At 31.0% G+C, this 20402-nt stretch overlaps 2 protein-coding genes across 4 annotated transcripts; both read right to left on the bottom strand.

Moving 5' to 3' along the window:
• Positions 1 to 352: 352 nt before the first annotated feature.
• On the bottom strand, positions 353 to 1517 carry LOC110604706. The gene has a single exon (XM_021742985.2). The coding sequence runs from the start codon at positions 1408 to 1410 to the stop codon at positions 541 to 543; it is 870 nt and encodes a 289-aa protein (XP_021598677.1). The 5' UTR covers positions 1411 to 1517; the 3' UTR covers positions 353 to 540.
• A 10644-nt stretch (positions 1518 to 12161) lies between these two features.
• Positions 12162 to 20291, bottom strand: LOC110605441 (probable phospholipid-transporting ATPase 8). Of its 3 annotated transcripts, XM_021744032.2 has the most exons (11): positions 19330 to 20290; positions 16662 to 18022; positions 15678 to 15788; positions 15309 to 15585; positions 14934 to 15022; positions 14760 to 14868; positions 14479 to 14688; positions 14258 to 14383; positions 13816 to 13914; positions 13237 to 13428; positions 12162 to 12943 (listed from the first exon to the last, which is right to left on the bottom strand). In XM_021744032.2, exons 1-11 carry the CDS (start codon positions 19711 to 19713, stop codon positions 12332 to 12334), a joined length of 3570 nt encoding a protein of 1189 aa, XP_021599724.1. In that variant the 5' UTR covers positions 19714 to 20290; the 3' UTR covers positions 12162 to 12331. The 3 variants fall into 3 exon arrangements, with proteins under 3 accessions (XP_021599724.1, XP_043808540.1, XP_043808541.1); XM_043952605.1 differs by lacking the exon at positions 13816 to 13914 and having other exon boundaries at positions 19330 to 20291; XM_043952606.1 differs by lacking the exon at positions 15678 to 15788 and having other exon boundaries at positions 19330 to 20291.
• Between the last annotated feature and the right edge of the window lie 111 nt (positions 20292 to 20402).

The following is a 20402-nucleotide window of genomic DNA, read 5'->3' as shown; positions in this document are numbered from 1 at the left end:
TCTCGGCACATGTCTTCCAACTTAGCCTCTCAATACTGCTTTTCATTCTCAACTGTGTTCTAAATTATCTCTTGTGATACAGTTAAAAGTTATATTTTGTGACTATGTCACATGTTCCAACTTAAAAATGGATCGTAAAGATTAATGTTTCAACTTGAAGAGGGATCATAAAAATTAGATAGCATGATATTTTTGTTTAAACAACACTGTTATAAGTTTTCTTTCCTTTTTAATAAAAAGTATTGATCGTTTTTATTGCTCAGACATTTTTATATAATGTTGGAAATTTTTAGTTCAAAGTTATTAATATATGATCATATTTAATAAATTTTAATAAGTAAAACACTCATTATGCCAAACCAAGATTCTATACACTAGAAGTAATATTTACACAACAAAATAAATAGCAAACCTAATTTCATCAATCTTTCTGATTCCATGCTCGAACTCTCCAAATACTATGAACGGAATTTTCCTTTTTTCTTTTTTTTTTTAATAAATATATTATATATATAGTTTTTTTAACTATTATATACAAGATTAGATTGGAGAAAAATTCCGGCCCAGTCCGTTCACATTAGCAAAGAAGCCCACCAGTTCTGGCCTGTAAGGCAAATATGATTTTCTCTTATCTCCTTCCTTCAATGCCTTGTTCCTCACATAGAACACCTCATGTGCCGATACTTTCTCTTTGGCCTTCCCTGCTCTCGTTGCAACTATTTTGCCTTTCTCAAATTTCTCCTCTTTCTTCTTCCCCAAATTGACATTGTTATTGCTGTTTTTATGATTATCTGGATTCAAAAATATGAAGGATTCCTTTCCGTCGCTGCTGCTTCTTCGAAGATGCAGCAAATCTCGCAATCTCCACCGTTGCTTCGACGATGATCCAGTAGAGTTGCTCTTTTTGCATCTTGACGGCGACGCGGAAGGCGAAGCCAACAGTGAAGATTTTTGCGGTGTCCAAATACAATAAGTTTCTGGTAAAATTCCCTCTAATTCGTCCGCCTCAGACGAAGACGAGGATGGAGGATCTCGATCTTCGATAAACAGATTCTTCAATTGTAATCGTACGGTCGAGGATTTCTGATCTTGGCTCTGGTCTTTTGACTCATTTCCATATTTCAACAGGAGATCTCGATCGAAAAGCGGAAATATTGGAAATCCGACTTTATGATCTCCGTCGGTGGTTGTATAATCGTCGGGATCTTGGCGGACCAAAACGAACTCGAAATCGTCGTCATCTTCATCACTGCTGCTGCTGCTGCTTTCGTGGTCGTTTTGGTTTCTGAAATCGGTAACCATATTGTTTGCTTCCTCTTTCCCTACTCTAGCTGCAATATCAGCTAGATGATCGGAGGAGTAGCTATTGAAGCTGGGACAAAACGACACCGTAGAACCTGAATCTTGCATTTGGAACAGCCCTCGAGTTTCCCAGATAGAGAGAAAGAAAGATAAAACAAATAAAGAAGAGGTTTTGTTAGTTAGGGCGTAGAGGAGATTGTTGAGGCACGACTAATGTGTGAATGAATATTTATACGCGCGAGAGTTGGCTGGAAAATGTGTGAGCTTACGCGTGTGGTTATCTAAGAAAAATCATTAAAAGTAATTAAATTAAAATTAAATAAAGGGGGTTGACAGCTTAAGACGTCTTTCCTTGGCGGGGAGGTTTCGTATTTGGCACGTTGAACAGAGTTCGATTACACGTGTGCGTGGTGGGTCGTCAAAGTTAAATTTCGTCGGCCCAGGAACAACATCAGCAGTGAGTCACCGACGCGCCAGATGTCCAATGCCTTGTGAATTATTAAAAGTTTGTATTGTAATTTTAACGTCGCCCGGTATGGGTCTACATGCTGCTTTGATACACTGTCGTTTTGCATTCATTTTGGTAGTTAGGAGACTTCTCCGTCCATTGTGTGATTTTATACAAAAATCTCATTTTTCAGAATATGAATAAAAAAAAAAGAATCTTTATTTTATATATATAAATAATATTTATAATATTATTTAGTAATAATTTTTTTAAAAAAATACGTATAAATGAAAATACAAATAGACGTATCACATGCATATGAGGGGACACATTAATGCCCTTTGATAAGTTTGCAATGGTAAATTTTAAAAGAAAAACTAACATTTTTAATTATCTTTATTTATTTATTTTTAAACATTGTATAGAAGTTAAAATTCATTTTGTAAACACAATTTAATATTTTTCTTCTTCCATATTTTACCAATTTTTATATTCTTCCTTCTTTTAAGCTAAATTCTCAAGATCAAGAAAAAAATATAATTTTAATTTCTTAATTAAGTGTTATACCTGGAGATAGAATTTCTATTCAACTTTTTGTATTTTAAAAGGAAATTACTATATGTGTTAAAAATAATTTTCTGAAGACACCTTATTTAATAAAATTCTTCATCATTTTATTATTTTTTTATTTCTCTTACATTTTTTTATTATTTTTATTTTATTCATTTTTTCTAAACTTTTTAATATATATACATATGTATTTTTATTTATTTATCTCAAATTATATGCTATTTTTTAGACAATATTTATTTATTAGTTTTTAATATATCTTTACTTTTTTGTTTTAATTTTAAAATAATTTAATAATAAAATAATACCAAAATATATTAAGAAAAATAATATAAATTTTAATTTTTAGCTATTTTAATTAAAATTTGTAATTGTGTTAATAAATAGTGTTTTGAATGTGATGGAGCTTTCGAGTAATATGTCATGTCGTCTGCATTAAGATATTGATTGATTTCTAGTAATCAAACCCACCACAGCCACAATCTCTGTAGGCTTAGGACCAAAGATGTACCCTATTCGATCAAATCTTAGTAGTGCAAATTTGAGTAGTACATCAATCGAATTTCAGATGAATATACGTTTAAACATTAATGTTGTGACCGATTTTACATTAAAATATATATATAATGCTATAAAGAATATATTTCATGATATTTGTAAATTTTCTATATTCTATTTTGATAAATAGAATTTATATATATTATAGAATTATATTTTAAAATATATAAAATTAAATAGATTTAAATATTATTTAGATAATAATAACTGTTTTTTAAACATATTCAAGTAATTTAAAATACATTTTAATTAAATATAATATAAAATTTAAGTTATGTAATTCTTTTGAATACCTTATCCCTCATCCTCCTTGCACAATCTCAGCTATTATAAGAAAGAAGTTTGTTTTTTATATTTTTATTATTTTTTCAGAAAAATTCCGCAAATTTTAAATTAGAGAATTGCTTATCTGTTGCAATTATTAAAATACCAGCCCATATTGCCAAGGATAAATTATTATAATGTTTGATGACGTTAATTATTTTATTCTCATTTTTTGGAATTAATTAAAATATTTTTATATTTTATCAAATAAAAGTCTTGATAGCCATTCAACTTGTTTTAATTTTAATGGGTTTAATGATGTAATTTTATTATTTTCTATATGATAATATCATCATAATTTATTAGTCTTATTATATGCAAATTACCTTAATTTATCAAATCTTCATCTCACATGCCAGGACAGTATACGTATCATCATATATATAAATGAAATGGGAAATTTTAAGGGACTTGATCCATCATGATCCAAAAAATAATACAGTAAATTTTTTTTTATAATAAAATTTATTTATTTATATCTTAAAAATCTCTTAATTTATAGTAAATTTAACATATAAATATAAAATACAGCTGAAACGAAATTGATTGATATATAAAAATAAATAAAAAGAAAATGTGAAGTGATTGGCGAGTCTACTGCAATCATTATAGTGTTAAATCTAGTGTTCAAATCAATAAATTAATAAAATGAACCAACATAATAAATTATTTATAATTTAAAAATAGTTTTGCAATAATATATACTTAATTTCCATGCTTGAATATGTATCGTGATTTATGTGTACGAATATGTATTTTAATCACAGTATATATTAATTTTTATACCGTAAAAAAGTAGAATTATTTATTAAATTTATTTTTATACCGTACAAAAATAAAATTATTTATTAAATCTGCTGAAAATCTGACTGATATTAATCCGTGAATAAGAAATTCCATAATTATAATGAAGATTTACTAAATTGTATCGATTAATATTAACTTTATGTGAAATCTCATCTTACCAAAAAAAATAAATTTTTATGAAAAATTAAATATTAATATTTTGATTTTTTTTTATAAATATGTATATTAATTTATCATATTTTTACCGTATAATTTTATGGTATAATGAGAATCCATAATATATTTTAATTTATTATTATATCACATTAAAATATATTATACATATATTCACATTATTAAAAGTAAAAAAATGTAAATTTTATATTATAGTAATTGCTCATAAATTATTTTAAATAATTATTATATTATATTAAAATATATTATATATATATCCACATTATTTGAAGCAAAGAAAATGTGAATTGCCCGTCTACTTGTGCTTCTAGTAGCTGAAAATTTCCTAACACTCTGACAAAACAATTAATGAAAATGTCAAACTTGTGAAAGTCATAATTATATCCAGCCGATAGCACCCTACCCAAAATTCAATTTCCCAAAATTGTATTAGAATCTCCCTTTGAATATATAATATTTTTCATAAGTGAGTGTATAATATTTTTCATCTTATTATTAAAGAGTATAATAATTAATAATTAATTAAAATTAAAAAATAATAATAATAAATATATTTCAATTAATAAAAATAATAATTTAAAAAGCAGCTGTTATTATGTTCATAAAATAGATCATAATAATATCAGTAAGTTTTAATTAAATGGTTTGAAAATTTAAACTACTTATTATTAAAGAAAATATTTCTAGAGGGAGAAAAGTTCAAAACCGGGGAAGATGACCAAATTGTAATGAAGACAGGAGAATTCTAGAAGTGTGCCTGGCGTGGACTTTCTAGAAGACAACAAATGAATCCCGTTCCATTTCATATCCTGCAATCGCAGCCATGACGTCGTGAATATCCCGTTCCATTTCATATCCTGCAAGCGCAGCCATGACGTCGTGAATCCCCGAGACGCTCTTAACAAGAATCTCGTTGCTTACTTACCAAGCAAACCTCTGCTTTCAAGCACCACCACCACCACCACCACCACCCTCTCATTCATTTTATCCATTTTAAAACTAACTGTTAAATAATTTCAATCCTTGGTTAAAACTTACTCCCTAAATTTAGTTGATTTTATTTTTTTTATACATATTAAGAAAATATAATTTTTTATTAATTTTTTAATTATATTTATTTTAAAAATATTAAATTTTATTAAATATTAATATTTTTATTAAGTATTAAAAAATACTTTAATAATTAATAAAAATTATTTTAAAAATAAAAAATCAAATGAATTTTTACAAATTTATGTATGATTTTTATTTTTATTTTTAAATTTTTTTAAAGGTTAAACTGTAATTTAGTTCCTCTGATTTAGTGAAATACAACATTTTGTCCCTCTGTTTTAAAAAACCTTCAATTTAATCATTCACATTTAAAAAAACTGCAAAATAATCTCTACCGTCAAATTTTCAGTTAACCTTCCATTTATTTTAATAAAAATGACTAAACTACCATTTTCTCCTCATCCTTCTCCTTTTCCCGATCTTCTTCTTCCTCCTCCTCCTCCTCCTCCTCCTCCTTCTTCTTCTTCTTTTTCTTCTTCTCCTTCTCCTTCTTTTCCCGATCCTTTCTCCTCCTTCTCTTTCTCCTTCTCCTCCCGATCCTCTTCTTCCTTTTCTCCTCATCCTCCTCCTCGTCCTCCTCCTCCTCCTCCTCCTTCTTCTTCTTCTTCTTCTTCTTCTTTTCCCCATCCTTTCTCCTCCTCCTCCTCCTCCTCCTCCTCCTGTGTTGGGATGGAGTGAATACTGTTTGATTGAATTTTTTTACTTAAAGGGTAATTTAGTCATTTTCATTAAAATAAACGGAAGGTTAACTGAAAATTTGACGATAAGGACTATTTTGCAGTTTTTTTAAATGTGAAGGATTAAATTGAAGATTTTTTAAAACAGAGGGACGAGAGGTTATATTTCACTAAATTAGAGGGATTAAATTATAGTTTACCCTTTTTTAAAATATCATTCCAAATAAGAGAATATAAATAAAAAATTAATTAAACTAAAATTTTCTCGAAATTTTTTTATCAAAAATAGAGAAAAAAAATATTAAACTATGGATTTTATTTTTTAACATTCTAGCTAGAGGCAATAATAATGGTATTATTTTCTTTGAGGGGTAACTTTGGACTATTATTATTGAAAGTGAAAATTTATTGTAAATGTTTTTTAGTAGTTAATTAAAAAAATCTCCATTAAAGTAAAGTAGTATTAATTGAAATTAAGATTTAACTACATTAGTTAATTAAGGGTTTGTTTATTTATGGAAAATAAAAAATATTTTTAAAAACTTTTTATGAAAAATATTTTTTAATAAGATAATAAAATAATTTATTTTTTATCAGAAAAATATTTTTTTATTAATTAAAATTTTTAAGTATTTCAAACATTAAAAAATATAAAATATATTTTTTAAAAAAATTTTAGTGAAACGGAGTTTAAATAATTAAATATTTTATTTCTACATATGAGCTAATAACTAAAGTTTTCTTTTACTGAAATATATTAAAGTTAGTTTATAAAAGATTATACTGATTAAGGTGATATTGAATATTAATATTAACTTATAAAAAATCAATTAAAACATAGTTAATTAAATAGTATATAATATAAATATAATATATTAATATCAATGTATAAAAAATTATTCATTAAATTATATTAATATAATATTTGTTGAATAGTAATAAATTATAATAATATAATATAGTTTGCTTTGTGGTTCCACCCAATTAAATTTTAGAATCCTCAATCATTTATCTTATTTTATTTTACAGTTTAAAAACCATGAACTAATATTAAAAATAAAAAACAGAGAAAATAAAGATTACAAAGTTGAAAAGTTTTGAGAAAACAAAATCTCCATAACCTTTTCTTTTAACAGCTCCACAATTAAGCAATGTTTTCTTAATAAAAAATTAAATTCGAATTTCTTCATCTATCTATCATTTTATTATAAAATATTTACTTTTATAATAAAAAATAAAATAATATTCCGTTGTACCTCTTTCGAATAAAAACAAAAATCACACCTAATTGCTGAGCAGACTTCTGTTCAATTTGGATGCATGTATTAATTATAGTATATGAGTTGGCCCTATGAACATAGCTTTATAAATGTGATTATTTATATGAAAATAATAATCAATAAATAGAGAAAATATATTAAAAAATAGAGAAAATATATCAATATTAATTAAAACCATGATAATCAATATTAATTAAAAAAATAGATAAAATATATTAAAAAATTGAAAAGTTCTGAGAAAACAAAATCTCGAGAGTTTTTTTTTTTTTTTTTTTTTTTTTGGAACAGCTCCACAATTAAGCTATGTTTTCTTAAACATAAAGTATAGCAAACCAATTTAATTAATTAAGGTAGAGTTGTTTTTCATGTAATGTTGGAGTGTTGATGAATTAAAATATTAAATGCTTACCTAATTGCTGAACTAATCTCTGTTTAATTAGGATGCTTTAATTAGATCATGATATGTTTTTAATTAAAATATTAAATGCACACCATATCAACTCTCACTCTCATAATTCTTTCCGGTCTTAGATAATGGACATAAGCGCTATGCACCATCTTACTGAATCTCTCAATAATCTCTCTCTTGAGTCTGAGTATCATAGTCCGGATAAAGTCATAGTCAGTAGTAGTAAAATAATTCTTATCTCTCATACTTATAGCTCTATTCTTCCGTTTAGTTCCAATTTTCGGTTAAATCATGTTCTGTTTTCTAAGCATTCTCCTTATAGTTTATTATCTATTTGTAATTTTTCTTGTGATAATTAGGTTTCACTTGTATTTTTCCCTGATTATTTTCTGGTTAAGGATATCTGCACGAGGAAAGTTCCTCACAGAGATCAGGTTGATCATGGTCTCTATAAATTGCCTGGTGGTGCTGCATTTTCTGCTTTCGTACATCATGTTTCTTTTTACTCATGGCATTCATGGCTTGGGCATGCTCATGATCGTGTTGTGTTGTCTACTTTGCGTCACAATAATATTATTTTTTATTCCAATAAGAAGTCGTTATGTTCATCTTATATTGTTAGCAAGTCGCATATACTTTCTTTTGCTTTGTCTTCATTTCAAGTTATTGCTCCTTTAGAACTTATTTGTTCCGATGTTTGGGGACCTTCTCCAATACCTTCTCTTAATGGCAACCGTTATTGTGCTTTATTTTATGATCATTATAGCAAATATACATGGTTATATTGTCTAAAATATAAGTCTAATGTTTATTCTATTTTTGTTCGATTTTGTACTCTAGTTGAGAATATGTTTTCTGTTAAAATTAAAATGTTGCAATGTGATTGGGGGGAGAATTTCGATCTCTGTCAAAATATATGTTTGACAATGACATTTCTTTACGAGTCTCCTATCCATATACTCCACAACAAAATGGTTATATAGGGCGAAAACATCGTCATATTGTTGAAACCGGACTTGCTATGATGACTAGTGCATTGGTTTTCCTGTCATATTGGGATTTTACTTTTGAGTCTACTGCCTATTCGTTGAATCATGTTATTACACCATTGCTAGCCAATCTATCTCCCTTTAAAAAATTATTTTCTAGAAAGGCCGACTTACATGAGCTTCGAGTTTTTTGTTGCTTGTGTTACCCTTTCCTGCGTCCATATACTAATTATAAACTTAAAAATCATTCTACATCTTGTGTTTTTCTTGGATATAGCTCCATACACAAATGTTATAAGTGTTATAATATTACTACTAGAAAGCTATTTATTTATTGCCATGTGATATTTGATAAGACTCACTTTCCCTTTAAATCTTCTCAGGTGCCATCGTCGGTTGTTCACTTATCTTTTCAACACAAGTCAAGGTATTTTGAAACCTCCACCTCTTTACTTAATCCTAAAACCAACTCCAGTTACTAGAACGGCTACTGAACCTTTTCCCCCATACTCTAGCTCCTTCTATGCCTCCACCGAACCCGCTGCCTCACCATCCCTACTACATTCCCCTTATACCAATCCTACTGCCGCACCATCCCTACTAAATGTAGCTTCCCCTCAACCTCCTATATTTGAACCCGTTATTCCTCCCCTTCCTTTACCTGCACCCCCTATTTCGATCTCCATCCGTATCCATCCCATGTTGACTAGATCATAAATTGGACACTCCAAATTGAAGATTCTTGCTGCAATTGCTCCTCTGCAACCTGGTTCAGTAACTGAAGCTAAGAAATATCCTGAGTGGCGTGAAGCATTGACAAGTGAACTCAATTCCCTACAAAAACTGGGGACTTAGGACCTTGTTGTACCTTTACAAAGGGCGAATGTGTCTGGCAGTAAATGGGTATTTCGGATTAAAGAACATTCAGATGGTTCTATAGCTCATTACAAAGCTCAGCTTGTCGCAAAAGGATTCCACCAAAGGCCCGTGAGTAGATTTTGGAGAAACATTTTCTCCTGTTGTGAAATTGACGATGATCCACACAATCTTAAGTATTGCGGTTTCCCATAATTGGGATGTTCAGCAATACGATGTACGAATGCATTTCTGCATGGTAAGCTAAATGAGACAGTTTACATGATAAAACCGCTTGGTTTTGTTGATGATTCCAAAACGCATCATGTATGTAAGTTGCATCATTCCCTTTATGGGCTAAAACAAGCATCACAAGAATGGCATAATTGTTTGAAAGATTCTCTCCTTTCATTTGGCTTCCCTCAATCCAATTTAGATCACTCATTGTTCATTTTTTCTCAAATGAACATACTATGTATTGTTTAGCCTATATAGATGATCTTGTCTTAACAGGGAAAAGTTCTAAATTAATTCAGCAGGTGGAACGACATTTGGCGAAATCCTTTTTGCTAAAAAACTTAGGGAAGTTTTGTACTTTCTTATAATTCAAGGGCACTAGTCGAAAGATACTTTACTGCTCACACAAACCAAATATATTTTAGACTTGCTTAAATATCTCAACATGCATGCGTCTAATCCGATTTCAACTCCGGTTGCTTTACAAAAATCTAGTCTCAATAAATTCAGTAAACTTACTGATGTTACATTGTATTGTAACACTATCGTTAGTCTTCAATACCTCTCCTTTACAAGACTTGAAATTTCTTATTCAGTTAACAAGTTGGCATATTATATGAAAGAACCAACTGAAAACTATTGGTCAGAGGTCAAGCGTGTTCTTTATTACTTGCAAGGGACTTCTACTTATGGACTACTGCTCAAACCGATAAACTCATCTCATATCTCAACTTATAGTTATGCGAATCGGGCTGAACGTGTGGAGGATCAAAAATTCACTACTGCTTTTATAAAAATCATTAGATAATATTTAATAAAAAAAATAAAAAGAACCGAGAAACATCTAATTTTATCCTTTCAACAACCCAACTCTAGCCCTTTTTCTCTTTTGTTGCACAAATACTTTCACTATCTTAATGACTTCACATGCAATTGAAATAAAAATCTTTTTCTTCATCTCCTACTTTTCCTCTGCTCCTCACAAGTATTAGTTAAGATCTGGATATGGGTTTAACTTTAACAATTTGAGTTTTAAGATCAATGGTTGTAGATTTTTCAATGATAAATGCTTGCTTTTTAATACATGCTGATTTTTTATAATATTTTGATATTTTATTTTTCTTTATATAAAAAATTATTAAAAAAGTGGAAATTCTATTAAATGAATTATTTATCTTTAATCACTAAATTAAATTAGACTAATCGCGATAAAACATCTCTAATTCTAAAATTTTTATTAATATAAAAAATATTTTTAATAGCTCAGTGCTTTGTATTAATGTAAACAAAAAGTCGTTTAGGCACTTTGCTTTTAGTGATTATTTTATTTTAAGTAATTAATTAATTACTTTCTTTCTCATAATTTTTATTTACTTATCATTTAATTATCTTAAAATTTAATATTATTTTTTATTTTTATATTATAATAATATATCAATTAATTATTATAATTCTATTTAATTATTAAATTTTTTAAAAATAATATTTTTAAAATAAATATAATAAGAAAATTCCACTTGTACTCACAAGAGGGCTTTAAAAATATATTCAATTCAAAAGAATTTTCAAGGCTGTAGAATCACATGATTAATTGCTGGGTCCCGTGTATATAAATTAATAATTTTTTAATGGAAAAATATATTCATTAACTAGGAATAAATAAATTTACAATATTTCCACGCATATATGTAGATTATCAAAATTTTTAAATTTAAAATTTAATTATTTTTTTTCAATTTTCTGTATTGAGTAATTAAAGTAAGTATTTCAACGTCACTCGATTTATCATAAATCTAAAAAATAAGTAAATAAATCTCTTCATAAAATAAAATTCATTTACTGATATATTTTAAGTTTACCAAATTTACTAATTTTTTTTTATAAACAATAAAATCTAAAAGTAATAATGTTTGAGGCGAGGAGCTGCCATATGTGCATTCACTTAAGAGTTTTTTTAAAAATAAAAAGTAAAATTGATATTGCTTATAATAGAAAATTAAAATAAATCATTCATATGGATCAATCCAATACGTATTAAAATTAAAATTGTATTGTAAAGATATTTAATACTTCTTCTGTTTTGTGTTTAATCTAATCGTATAAAAGGTATTAAAAGTAGTGCTAATAAAAAAAATGGTATTAGAGAAAAGTGAGAAAAAAGTTTTAATGTTTAATTTTTAAAAATTTCCAATAAACATTTTAATTCTGCAAATAAAATACCTATACCTATATAAATAGATTGTAAAATTATTGATATAATTCGTGGTAAAATTAAAATTATATTATGGAGATATTTAACATTCGTGGTAAAATTATTTATTACCAATGAATTATATAATTTTTTTAGGAGTGAAATCTACTCGAACAAAAGAGCTCATTTGTTTGATATGTATTTTCCAGATATATAAATTTCATATCACTCTTTCTAAGCATATTGTTCGCACCGATTAAATTCCTCTCTCTTCCTGTATCCTACTCTAAAAAAAAAATTCTGAATTTCATAATTAAATACAATTTATTCCAGCAGGCTAAACTACCTTCCCATGCTGAAGCAATATTGACATTATCAAATTTTACACTGCTAACCAGCTAATGTACAAGGAGATGATCTATAAGCCCTGCATTCACATTACTTAAACTCACAAAGGTCAATGTACAGGTTCTTTCTGTTTGTTCCTTTTCTTTAGTTTTTCCCTGAGGTGATGTATTTTCCTCCTGGTAGGAGTCGGCAACTCGCCTGACATTTCAGTTTCTGAGCCTTCTGATCGGCGAATCTGTATTATGTCGTGGTACATTGGTCGGAATCGAGACTGAAATGCCCTGTAGGAAAAGTATGGTAGCAGGGTGGAAATGACAAGAAGAAGAGTAACAATCCAATAGAGAGGGCTTGGAGAACAGGCTTCCACCAGAACCCTATAAGCTGTTGTAGATAGAATAGGTGAAATGGAACCATATATCACCAAAAATAGGTACCATAGGGCTATGCTTCCCCAGATGAACAAGTGCTGGATCCAAGTGAAGTAGTTGATGGACAATGCCATTTGGCAATTTACGGCCCACACTACGCATGTATACATTGTGGCCCCGAGGATCTCGTAGTCTACCACTTGACCATCTTGTCGGAAAGCCTGATTAATCATGGATTTGGTGGTGAAGAAGAAGATGATTATGGAACTAAGAACTCCATTACACATCCAACCAAGAATCCGAGACCACCTGAAGAGGATGTTTTGTACTCCCTCTTGATATAACAATGGATACTGTAAAGAGAAGGCATAAAGTTGGTTAAAAATCCACAGCAAATGCACATTCCATTGTTTATTACAAAGTATAACCTTTCTGTTGAATGGACAAATAAGCAATACGAATGTGTCCCATTTTTAAGCTGACATTACAAAAGGACACCTGTGATTGTGAAGTCAAAATTGCTCAATCAACTGGTACTGTTTAATTGAAAACTGAGTTTTAATGTTATCATATAGATTGCTGCATTGAAGTACATTTGCAATTTTCTACATAAGATCTTAGGTGGACAGTAGTTGTATTTTCATACCTTTAGGCAAAGCCTTGCAGAGACATCCTGATCGAAAACACCGAGAGCAATTACAGGAAGTGAAGTGAAGAAGACATTGTAGACTGACATATACCAATCATTGTACGCAGGCTGGCCAGAAAAAGAAGTGTAGGCCTCGAACCAAAATAAAGTAAATCCGAATGCGATATTCTTGTAGAAGAAGTAGCATATCTATATTCACCAAAGAAATAAAAATGCAAGTATTTAGTTCAATTTCCCGTGTTGAAGAGCCAAAACCAAAAAAACAAAAAAAGACCACATTTCCTTTTTTTTTTCCTTCGTGTTCTGAAAAGACATGTTCTGTTGAAAAGGAACCAAAAACCACATACGATATGCAACAACATGGTTCGTAACAACTAATTGCACCATGCAAAGAAGATGCGCAGAGAGTAAGCAATAGAGATCGTATAATCTTCCCTTTACTTTATTTGTAGTATCATGAACTTGATTTAAAAATAAGTTTCAAAGATGCTAAATACCAGAACTGATTTTCTATATTTCTGAACTGTTATCATTCATTTCTGAGATAGATGGAATAACACAACAAAGCAGAGTTACCATCATTGATATTCGCCTGTAACACCAGTGGCCATGTACCAGCAACAAACGTTCCAGAAAACGGAATTGAGCTATTGCAAAATCACTGGCCATCACAGCCTGCAGCCAAGGAAGTAACTGGTTTCAGTATTTTATTACCATCATCTAACTTTCAACTGGGACCCATGAGTTGAATGTTAATTAGAAATGTTTCCACTGTGACCCGTGTGGAACAGTTGTAGCAGAGTCAATTTCCGCAAAAATAATGATATAAGAAAGAGAGAACAGATATTACAGGCCACATGACCCATGTACTCAACAAGAAACATTTGCAACAGCCAACATCAAGTCACTGAAATTAAAGCTCTGGGTCTGAAAAGTGATGACAATAAAAAATAAAAATAAAAATAAAAAACAAAAAATCAACTAACCGTATAATTCCTATTCCGAAACATATACTAACCTGCATTCCTTCAACACCACTAATCCCAACTCCAATATCAGCTTCCTGAAGCATTCCAACATCATTTGCTCCATCACCAATTGCCAGTGTTGTTTTACCTGTTTCTGTTTTCACCAGCCTTGTAACCTGCATATCTCCTATATTTCTATTAGATTATTTGATATCAGTTACAATAGAAAATGACAACTTTCAGAAAACATGAGAATGGGCACAACTCTTACAAGGGCTTTATGTTTTGGAGTAGACCGACAGCATATAACAGAAGCACAGCCAAGTGCAAGCTCCAAAAATTTCTTCTCTAGACTCTTGTCCAGTGCAAAAGCTAAAGACTTTCCATCAATCACTAAACCAAATGTAAGCGAGCTTTCTTTAGCAGCATTAAGTTGAGATTTCCCATCTCTTAGTTGCTTCCTCACACTTATAAGAGAAGCCTAGAATAATCAAAGATTTCAGAGTTATAGCATGAAAAAAGATATTAAGCCACCAGCACTCAAATAGATACCTTAGAAATAGTCTCCTTATCTCCTTGTTTTTCCAAAGCTTCAATTTCTGGAGTGTCAAGTGTGATAATTATCTGCTTCATTTCCTGTCTCAGTAGACTACATGCATACCTGTAGAAATTGTGTTATAATGCAACCTTCGGACTGATATGTGGGTTAATACTTTTGTACCATACCCTATATTTATTGCCGTTTCCATCTTGTCGCCAGTTAAGACCCATATTTTAATTCCAGCATGTGCAAGCTTTTCAATACACTCTGGAACCTAAAAATGAGAGAACATACCAATTCTTATAAACAAGCAGAAGTATAAATTGGCAATTTCAACTCCAATAAACTAAAATGGGCTGGCTTTAATTTTGGTCATCATAGGGATTAGCTTCCAATTTTATATTGATGAGACATCCTAGAAACATTTTAAGAAGATGATACTAGTGAAAATATTGTGAAGAGGTGGATTGGATTACCATGAATTAGAAATTTAAAACTACAAAGAGAACGTGTTCCTCCATTTTCTACCTATATAATTGGATTTTCTAGTTTAAACATACCTCCTTTTGCAGTTTGTCCTCAACAGCAGTGGCACCAAGAAGAACTAAATCCTTTTCAATTTTATTAGAAATTTCGTCCACCAATGCATCACGGTCAGCTGTTACTGTTGCTTTGGCTTTTGAAAATTCTGTTTCCCAAATTGTGTACTCATCTTCACCAATCTCACGGTATGCAACTACCAAGGTGCGTAAACCTGCCTCTGCATATTTTTTGATATGGTCCTTGGTCTTTGCCTCAAACAACCGCCCATCTTCTGAAAGCCTTTCAAACATTACACTACATGTAGACAGCGAAATGGAAACATGAGCTCATTGACCAATTTACAACTTCATAAGTTATAATAAGTTTCTCTGTGTCAGGATTCAAACCTGTCTGCACCCTTAGAAAGGAGCAGCAAGTCATTCTCTTCACTTCTTACGATCACAGACATTCTTTTGCGAGAACTACTGAACTCCAAGACTTGAAGAAGCTTGTATGTTCTAGAATATTGAAAATGAATCACATATAATTCTCGAATATAATCCATAGAGAAAAAGGGTATGAATAAGAATTGTACACATCTATAAGAGGCAGCGTACATGTGATGTTCTATTTTAGGTAATTATTGTTCTGTTACTACCTAACTTTAGATGATCCAAGTTTGAGGGCCAAAACAGGTCTTTTTTCCATGGACTGAAGGTTTTTCTTACTTAGATTTCATTTCCCCCACTCACTGCCCAAAGGCAGCTGCAATTCATATGGGGAAATAGGGGGTACTTCTGATGCAATAAAGACCATGGGCACTTCCAACACAGCAACATGAAGACTTTTCCCCACCTTCTCAGTAATATGAAATTTTCATCTTCAAAACAATACAAAATCTAATATATCAACTTTCACAGTAGACAATCTAATTTTTCTTCTTTTGGATGTACATTATAGTTTATTAAATAAGTTTACAATTACTCTAGTTTGGACCTTGTTGCTCATGATGAAAACCTTTTACCTTGGGATTACAATCTAACAAATATAATTTCATGATATAAATAAATGAAGAGAAGGCTCAATACTATGCATTGTATTTGTAGTTAAGAAGCAATCATGTTACTCATGCTCACTCGGGAGGAGAGGGGGAAATAAGATGCAACATAAATGGAACATATCAACATACTTTTCCATATATTGCCAGTAAGGATGGAAAGCAAGAAAGAAAACATCAATTAGCGGTTTCATATTTCAGCCCCAAAGTAATTTGCAGTGACATTCCATCATGAGCCACAAAGAGCCTAGCTAAAATAAATTTTTACAGAAAAAACAAACATCATGTGCATTAAAGAATTTTTCAATATAAGAGGGATATCCTGAAGACTCACCTATCAAATCTTTTACCAGTCACAGGGTCCAGCTCATGCAATGAGATGCTTGTTTGTGTTCTTTCAAACAACTCAAAGCCAACCTCCCTTGCAGCTATTACAAAGGCTGCTTCATCTGGTGACTCAGCTTCATAGAAAATTTCACCTGATTCTTTGTCTTTTTCAGGAACTGCAGTATGACAAAGTGCTAACACTTGAAAGAACTTTTGTATGACATCTGAGTGCTGCTCATTAACCCAATGACCATTCATTATACGTTCATCTCTGAAGTTGAAACCCTTGATTGGCTTTCCTGAGTAACGCGTATCACCATAATCATCAGGTTGATCAAACAAATTATCATCAGTTTCCAGTGGTCCATCACTTCTTCTCCCTGCCAGAGCTCTTTCCACTTCTGTCATTCCACGACCATAAGCAATCCCTGCTATTGAACATTTGACAAACTCCATTGAGTTACATGTCAAAGTACCTGTTTTATCAGATAGTATAGTGTCAACCTGCCCAAGTTCCTCATTTAAATTAGATGTTCGTGCATGAGCTGGCCTGTCAGTTTCCTCGTAGTACATTTCCTGATCTTGGTTAATGAAAATGCACTGTAAGACCTTGACGATTTCAATTGACACATACAAGGATATCGGTATCAAATATCCATACAACATAAGTCCTGTCAGGAAATGAAAAAATGCAGCAAGTGTTGCTCTTTGAGGGTCATAAAACACAGTTGTGGCATCTGGTCGAAGATACCACCTTCTATACTTTCCATCACTCATATCTCTTCTAGACTGAATTCCGAAAAATAGAGATCCAATAAATGATATCGAAATCAAAGTGCTGAAAAGTACATAAATGATCTTGTCCATTTTTCTTTCAATCTTACTCCTCTTAGAAGGAGGATCCACAGCATTTTGCATCACTTTTGTGTCATGCCCAGTGAAAATAACTACACCATAGATATGTTCAGTGTTCTTGAGCTTTGAATCTCTCAAAAGAATTTGCTGAGGTGAAAGTGGGTACTGAGTTCCATTATAATGCAATGTTCCAATAAAGGTATATAGATTTTCATTTGGGTCCTCACACTTGACCACAGCCACAAAATTCTTGAAGGACTCTTCATCACTTAGAGAGGATGTCACCTCCAAAGCATGCTTCAGCTTTAAATTAGTCTCCCCATCAAGATTCATGGTTTCAACATAACAAATTCCATCCTCATAGCTCGAAGAAAGCAGAAGCAGATCAGCAGGAAAATATTCATCCTTGGACACCTTAACAAGGTCTCCAACTCGGAGATCTTTCCATTTGCTCTCATTAAAAGTATAATTTTTGCCATACACTTTCACCTTTCTATTGTTAGCCTCTATATCCTGAAACCATTCAAAGTTTCCATTCAATATATACAAGGGCAAGGGGAATTTGGTTGAAACAAGTAGACATACATATTAGTATCAACAAGTTGATTGAATGACCTAATCCTGAAGCATAAAAATATTATAGAGAAATAAAATGGAAAAGCCAAGACAGAAAATATCCCAAAAAAGGAGAGAGGAGATGCATCTAAAAAGGAGCATTGCTGCATTAGTTGTAAAGGAATATGCTCTTTCTGCAAAGCAGTTTAAAAATGATTTTGGAAATGCCAAAGACAAGCAAAGAAAACTGACAACAAATTTTATATATCAAAATGAAGGACACAATTAGGACATGTTTATTATCTGTCTAGCATATAGAAGAGGATATCAGATTTTGAGCATAGGAAAGCTTCCAAGGTTACATAAAAAATTACAATTGACACATTCTCAATTTCTGCCAACAATTATGGGTGGGAAGCAAGTGTTGTACAATAATTATAAACTCATTGATACAACAACAATAATAATGGGAATTTGTTGTTCAGCAGTCGTATAATCATGAAAAAGTTTATTATGTTATAAAGGCATATGTGGTGCTTGATTAAAGTTATACAATGTGACATAAATTAAATAAGTAGAAACATTCACAAAGGGTATAAACAATTGCTAAGGATCTAATTAGCATCAAGAGCAACCAAGGAGAACATTGCCATAATACGTGCAGTTTCAATATTAGCTATAAGACAGCTCATATGATGTTGATGTTTAGAGATTGATTTGTGTAATGAAGGATTGGAGAAATTCAATAGATTGAAAATTGTTTAAGCGATGTCTATAACTTCTGTCTGGTAATGCCATGGAAAATAGTTTCCCTTCCTTTATTTCATATTCCCTACCCTTTTCTCTAAATGCAATGAGCTTTCTTTTCTACAATGTCCAACATATACATATTTTTTTATAAGAAGAAACAAAAAACAAAAGCCAAACACTTCAAATATCAGCCAACTAGTTGATCACATCCATAACCATGCTTATGCATCTATAGGAGGTAACCATGCTCATTTAAAAATTAATAAGGTTTAATTTCTCAAGCCAGAGCTTGAACTCTAATGCATCCTTGGGAAGGTCCCTATACGTAATCATCCTACATCTGATATAATTTGAGCCAATGTCATAACGTCTCTGTAAGAAATGCACACGGTTGCCTTCAACGTTAAAGATTCATATTATACAAGTACTTGCGAAACAGAACACAAATCGTGCTAACAGCTACAAAGCCCAAGAGCAAACAAAAAAAATCACAAGCAGAAGAAAAACGATAATACCTGCATTCTCCGCCTCCAATCTTCATAACCTTCTTTAGCCATAGTAGCTCCAATCACTACTATCAAAGGTGCAAGAATGCTGAGTGCTGTATAGGGTGCCAATGGACTAAATGAAACACAAGCTACAACAAGAAAATATATATTTGCAACCCTCCTAAACTGCTCAAACAAAGACTTGGGTATAAAGTTAGCCGCTGTATACTTGGTAGTTGATACATAATTCCCCCTATAATGTAGCTGAATCGCCTCTGGATTATCAGGGCCATTGCAATACACCAGCCTAGAGTATCCTTTTTGCCCAATTTGATCATGATCTTCTCTAAATGAAGATTTACAGCACGAAAATGAATATAACTTGCTAAAATGTAAGCCTCGCCTAGTCATTTTTTGGGATTGTGATCAAATGGGTCTCTTCAATTTGCCCAGATAGAAAAACTAACACCAAATCAAGTTCTCCTTCTCATGTCCACATTCATATTAGCACTTGCAAAAACAACCAAACAGCTCAACTACTTCTCAAAAACAGAACATACTCAATATCCCATATTGCAAACGCCTTAAATCTCAAAAACAAAAACACTCTAAAAAGACAAAGATGAAGCACATAATGAAATGTTAAACTGAACCATCAAAAGAACCATAAAAGTTTAAAGAGCTTAGCTAGAAATAGAAGATCAGGGACAAAAAACGAATAAATTTTTAAGATATTACAAGTGAAAAACATCAAGTGTCATTTCAATCCCTTCTCCGAGAAAATGAAGAAGCTCAATTGAATTACTTGAATAATAATATTTCGCAATCACATAGCTTGAAACTTGAGGGCCTTAGAGATTGTTCGTTCCTATGAAAATTCCTTACTTTCAATGGAAGCTCGAGAGATCTCTTCCTTGCAGAGCGAGAGAGAGTAGTGAAGAAAAGTGAGTTTTGTATGAGTATGTGAAGTAGTTAGCTTTGCCGCTTTAATAAGCAAAGAGAGCTTAAAAACGGTGGCGAAGCAGGTGATTATTGGCGGATAAAGACTTTTCTCTGCGCTCTCCAGTTGACACGTGGAAGATGACGTTAAGACAGTCAAG

This window comes from Manihot esculenta, chromosome 17 (genome assembly GCF_001659605.2).
Source record: "Manihot esculenta cultivar AM560-2 chromosome 17, M.esculenta_v8, whole genome shotgun sequence".
In the NCBI taxonomy this organism is placed as follows: Eukaryota; Viridiplantae; Streptophyta; class Magnoliopsida; order Malpighiales; family Euphorbiaceae; genus Manihot; species Manihot esculenta.
Note: the sequence above shows the minus strand (reverse complement) of the source record. Positions and strands in the feature narration are given on the sequence as shown.

What these genes read in the sequence shown, in the direction of transcription:
- LOC110604706 (XM_021742985.2), bottom strand. Translation starts at nt 1,410, where the DNA reads ATGCAAGATTCAGGTTCTACGGTGTCGTTTTGTCCCAGCTTCAATAGC.
- LOC110605441 (XM_021744032.2), bottom strand. Translation starts at nt 19,713, where the DNA reads ATGACTAGGCGAGGCTTACATTTTAGCAAGTTATATTCATTTTCGTGC. An exon ending in ACTGGTAAAAGATTTGATAG is followed by an intron (nt 15,789 to 16,661) that starts GTGAGTCTTCAG and finishes TCAATATTCTAG; the next exon opens with AACATACAAGCTTCTTCAAG. An exon ending in CTCCAAAACATAAAGCCCTT is followed by an intron (nt 14,384 to 14,478) that starts GTAAGAGTTGTG and finishes GGAGATATGCAG; the next exon opens with GTTACAAGGCTGGTGAAAAC.